This window comes from Pteropus medius, unplaced genomic scaffold (assembly GCF_902729225.1).
Source record: "Pteropus medius unplaced genomic scaffold, Ma_sr-lr_union100, whole genome shotgun sequence".
Taxonomy (NCBI): domain Eukaryota; kingdom Metazoa; phylum Chordata; class Mammalia; order Chiroptera; family Pteropodidae; genus Pteropus; species Pteropus medius.
This window is the reverse complement of record NW_024354550.1, coordinates 3902511-3908646: the sequence shown is the minus strand read 5'-3', so window position 1 is coordinate 3908646 and position 6136 is coordinate 3902511. Positions and strand designations below refer to the sequence as shown.

Genomic DNA, 6136 nt, shown 5'->3' with positions numbered 1-6136 from the left:
ATACTAGTTTATGCTTGTAGGACACTTAGAACAGTACCTGGCTCGTGATAAATATTAGCCATCTTGTACCATTTTCTTCACTTTGGGTCATTCATGGCTGATAGAAATCAATGTCAGTATAGAGAAATGCTTATAAAGGTGACAGGAAGAAATACAAAACCATATAAACAGGCCCATTTTACTGAAAAGTGTTTTAAATTGATGAGGAGAAAGGAAAGCCTCTAAGGATGAGATCACAATTGTGTATCAGTGACTAGAAATTGATGAAGCTTGTGTGGAATATTCTCATGGAGACCTTGAGACTTAAAAAGAGGTTTATTGTTGTTGTTGTCGTCGTCGTCGTTGTTTTGAAATTCCATTCTTTATGAGGGAAATTCGGTTCTTGGTTAGAACTTTTGAGATTCGTGTTTGCAGACGTTTAACATGGGGGTGGGGATGGGAGGGAGGAACCAAGGACAACTCACACCATCCTTCCTCAGCTTTTGAAGTAGAAGCAGGGCCTGAAAGAGGGTTCCATATAGGAGTTTCCATTTGAATTTTGGCTGACTCTTGCTCCTGGGCTCTGAAATACCTTCATAATCTGAGAACCCGACCCACGTTGGCATCAGGAGAGCTCTGGGGCGCCACCTCCTGGAGTGCATCGGAGGACCACTGGGTTGCCGGCTCCCCGACTGCGACTGTCTGGGTCTCCTGTGCAGCATCCCTCTCTGAGATTTGCACCCGGAGTTGGTGGTGATAGTAAGCCAAGTTCATGATCATCTTGGACACATCCTCCTGGTAAGAAGGCCGACCAAATATCACGATTTCAGCCTCGCCTTCAAGTTCCCACTGATGAATGTGAAGCAGTGTTCGCGACACACACCCGACGTGCAGAACATGCTCTCCTCCCAGGCGGAAGATCGCTTCCACCAGTCATGCCTAGAGGTGAACTGCCTTTGGTTTCTTCGGGTACTCGTGGAAGCAGTAGGGCCTCTTGGTGAGGTTACCTAGCACTTGGAACAGCGTTTCTTCCGGTTGCTCCAGCTGCATGAGCGTCGGAAACCGCTTGTGGCTGGCCATGTTGCGGCGGGCCTCTCAGGGAGCAGCAGTACAGTTGCAATCTGGAAGGTCTTGGTTGGGCCTGGCAGCCAAAAAGAATTTTGAGAAAGGAAAGTGTTGAGTATAACCCAAAGATCTTGGATGACCCAGTGGCTAGTGATAGCTTTCACAAAGATTGCGAATTAACAGCTGGAGAAAGTAAGGAGAAATTGCAGTGTTTTATTTCTGTTTTACTAGAAAACTAAGCAAAACATATATCAAATATTTGATCTTTTAACTGACCACTAGTTATCTTGCTCCCTGGATTAACATACGTTACTGCATGAAAAACTGCTGCCTACTTTTGACTGGCAGGTTTCTTGCTATTATAAATAAGCATTTCTGCTAACACCAGCTGAGGTACAGGTTTACCAAGGGTGCCTAAGTTGTTCCCCATCATTTATACACTATTTTCTCTTATCATTGTACATACAACTTTTAATTAAATATATGAAAACCAATAATATGAATGCAAATTTAGTTTAAAATGCTGTGAAGATTAATGCCTTTTCAAAGGCTATCACGTCTTCTATGCTGGGTTTGAAGTATGTGTTCTAATAAATGGATAGTTTGCTTTAGTCATGCTGACTTCTGACTGTAATATAGAGGAGAGGCTTTAATCTTTTCCTGAAAACTTAGATCATAGGAGGAGGGAATGGTGACTCAGTCTGCAAAACTTCAGCATAAAACAAAATTCATCTGATTCAAACTTTGTTATTTTATGGGATACATTTAGTCAATATTCAAAATTTACAATTTCTAAAGAAGAACATCAATCTCAGAAAATTACCATTATATATATGGATGAATGGGGGAATCTACTTGAGCATAAAAATTCTAAAGATTTCCTTCATTAATGGCTCCCAAATGCAAGCCCATGGAAAATCTACTTAAGGATAATTTGTAAGGACGTGCAAAAGAAATACATATCCACAGCTCCTCTACCCGGAGCTCTAAGAGAAAGGCCAAAATCCTGCCCAATCATACACACACACACACACACACACACACACACACACACACACACACATATATATGTATAATGTTGCCAAGGTTACTAACAATGCTTCTTGATTGTACCAGATTTGACAATTAAAATGACTGGAAAATAGACTCTCATAAATGACACTATTCACATCACATACTAAGAGAATATTTCCCAAACTAAATATTGTCTTTTATGGTAAATAGGCAGAAAATCATGACCCAAGATTAGTCCATAAATACAAAAACATTCAAGACAAACCAATGCCTGCTCTGTTTAGGGATTAATAAGAAAGCATATGTCCTTATAATGTAAAATTTTGCCTCATTTGATACCAGTGACTTTTATTATTCAGCAATAGAGAATTCCCAGATTTAGCAAAGATTCCAGGTTCTCAGGAAGCTGCAGCATTTCAAGAGCACATCCATGAGAGCAGAAAGGAAGTAGACTTTCATTTCAAGTGATCAGAATTTAGCATCTATGACCTACAATGGGCACTTCAGTACTATCATTACTTAATTCTTTCATTATTAGATAGTGATGGAAACAGTTGCAAGATTACATCTTCCAGATATTTCACTTAGACCACAAACTATCTGAACAGCTTTCTCAAATCTTTACTTGTTCACATTTGATATTATCATTCTATCAGTTGTTACAGAAGCATCTTACATTAGCTTTTCAACTACTGCTTATTATATTATTATTATTATTATTATTATTATTATTACTGTGTCACCATTGCTAGTATTATTCATGCCTCTTCTACAGTTCCAAATCTATTGATTTTCTAGGCTGCACTTTCCACTGCCAAGATTGCTGAATGTATAAAAAATATTGAATATTTATAACCTGGTTTTGTGCCTTTGAGTGCCCTTATCTATAGTTGTTTGTTCCAATAATTTAACTTAGGGTTGACTTTAAACTTTACTTACCCTGATAAGCTAGAGTGGTTAAGACTGCTTATTTCTTGATTATTGTTACACTGATAATAGAGTTACTGAATTCCACAGTAAGACTAATAAATTTCCTGCTAATAAATATTTTAACCAGGTATGTTCCTTGGTCTTGCTATGATTAGGAGTGTGGAGATAGAATGACCTACAGCATTGCAATTGTTGCTCATGAGACTGAGGGGAAATCAGGTTGCTGAGGCTTGCTTATGCATAACCCATTTCCCACTAGTAATTTTGGGAAGCTCATGTATGTTATGATATATGGGTTACCTCTGAGGGAGAGAAAGAAACTCTGAACACAAGTATCAAATACTTTACAACTTTACCCAGAGCTAGACCTGTCTCAAAGCTGCTTCATAAACTTGCTTAATAAGCAAGTGTCAGCCGTTTATGTTCACTATGTAATGTACAGTATCAAACTTCAAAACAGGATACCAAAGTTTAAAGTTTATACTTTGTGTTTTGTAAAATTTAATAAAAAATGTTTTTTAAACATATTTTCTTACAAATGCTGTTATTAGATATATATATTTTTTTAATTCCAGAATATACGAATTAGGAAATTCCTTCCAATTTTATTCAACAATCCTTCCACAAGTAGGCTAGTTAGTTATACATCACAGTTATATTGATGGCCATGATCTCACAAGAAGGTCTCAAGAGTGTTGCTCCACCCAAAAAGACATGAATAAAGATTCTATAAAAATCAATTATTAAGAAGGAAAAACTATAGTGCACTAGCATTTCACTTGTAGAGTCCAATTAATTTTATAACTTAATATTTTATCCTGATAGGCATTCATCTTATAAACTTATAAGGATAGTAGAATATGAAACTTGCTGAAAATCAAACTAATTTTAATGTTCTATCTACTTCAATGGATGTAGTTGTTTGGAAATGGGCTTTCTCCAACTAGACACCCCTAATAAGATCTATTGGGGAATATTTTCAGAAGATCATTACATCCCCTTAAAAAATCAAGATTATCGCTTTTAACATGAATACAAATAATTCATCCACTATCAACCACTTTCAAGACTTCAATAAATAGCATTTATTGCTTGTTGTACTAGCATGATCCACGTAAACATGTGACACATCATCTTTTATGGTACATTTAGGAAATCCTACCTGGTAAAGTCAAGTTTTTTTAATTATCTCCCATCTGATAATTTTCTTATAAAAACTTTTCCACTTAAAGGCCTGTTTCTATTTGTTTCTCATTTTTACCTCCATGGTATCCTTTGTCTCCTGCTTCTACCTCGTAATCAATGCCCTACATTACATATTTCTGGAAACCCTTCAACATACAGATATTACATGTAGAAAAAAGATATTTCTATCAAACTTTGTTTTATTCACAGATGTCTTTCCCTAGTCACCAATAAACAACTCTTTACAGGTTCCATATGCCAATAATTTATGTGTACTTTTAGAATAATTTTCTTCAAAAACAAAAGTTTTGTATAATTTAAATTGTATGCTAGTGTTACTATATAGTGCTTTCGTTTGTATTTCACATTTTATAAATTGAAGCACTCAATGTTTGGTGGCATGATTTATAATATAAGCCCAAAGGTTGCTACAGAAAGCTGTTTGCTTTTTATATGTGTCTAATTACTATTTGTATGATTTCATATATACCAGTAACTCTGGAAGTCTGGAAAAGGTTGCTCAAATTTCAACAACCAGCTAAACTGAGAAGCTTACCCCTTTGAATAGAACAGATATCAGAAAGATTTTAAATATTAAACATGTTCACTGTTTTAAATTTTTTTTAATTGTATAGCTATCAGTGTATGAGAATAAAATATAAACCATTTTAACTTTTGAAAATTCAGAAAAATTAATGTTGGCATTTATTCGAAAAATCTTTAACCTCTCAAAAACACTTTGAATACTCATTAGCCACATATCTTCATAATGCAGGCTAGTAATAAATGGAAATAATGAGTTCGTTATAAAGTTTAAACTAATAATAGCATGATCAAGAATTTTTTTAACCTAGAATGCATAATTAGCTCTAGAGGTGAAATGAAAGACAAAATCACTTCACATATTAGTAAAAAGTTAATTAGAACTTAATTTTATAAACCACGACTATTTCTTTGTTGTTAAGATTCAATGAAATCTGTAATTAGGGAACATTATGAAAAGACTAAAGATGAGAATGCATGCAGTTTATCTACAGGAAACCTAAACTGCTTAGGTTAATGAAATGTCTATGAAAGTCATATTAATTAGAAAGGTCCACAGGAAACTAACTTTTATAAATGCCATAACAAAAAGTATTAAGTCTTCATGCACACAACTGTGTCCCATCGAGATTACTGCACAATGCTTACCTCTTTCAGTCTTCTACCCATTTTCCCCCTAATGATGTGGATGCTATTAAGTATTGCATATTCCTTTATGAGGTAGAAATTTCATTTAATAATCTAGCTTTGAAGATAATGAGATACAGTAGAAACTTCCTATTTTTTAGAAAAAGGAAATTGTTGAAAATTTAATATTTCATTAATGTGTTATGACATTTTCTTATTTCCCTCTTTGTTGTTATTTCTCTTTAATGTCAATCAAAACCATACCTTTCATTGAAAGTGAAAATTTTGCCCATCAAAGTCCAGTTTAATCTGGGAGACAAAAAGTTAGAATCAAATCACATATGATATAGGTAGCAGGACCAGAAACCAAGGTGAGTTAGCATTTAAAACTATGTATTATCAGAATCAATCACTACCACTGCATCAATTCCAATACTAAACAATAAAGTTAACCACTTATCCACAGGAAAAAAATCACTGACAATAGAATTCTCTAATGAAAGTCGGTTATCATTGTCCTTCCCTGCATTGACTAAAATGATATCTATAAACAGTGACTTTTATCACTTTTATTACTTTCGAACGTGTGGATATGTCCAAGCCTAAGATTCATGTGCACATCTGCCTACAAAGAAAATTGGGAATTGAGTCTTCATTATATTTACAGAGAAATTCACAGCTTGGAAAATTCTGTAAATAAAGAGAGATTTTTTTTTAATTTTATACTATCAAGATGATAGATACAACATTAAAACTATAATGCTATAGCTCATCTGACTCATATCTAACTAAT

General features: G+C 34.6%; 1 protein-coding gene across 1 annotated transcript; it reads right to left on the bottom strand.

The window, feature by feature from the left end:
• Positions 1-573: 573 nt before the first annotated feature.
• LOC120596625 (KHDC3-like protein) lies at positions 574-1059 on the bottom strand. The gene is given in 1 exon segment (XM_039855121.1): positions 574-1059. A coding segment is annotated over 1 exon segment (486 nt).
• Between the last annotated feature and the right edge of the window lie 5077 nt (positions 1060-6136).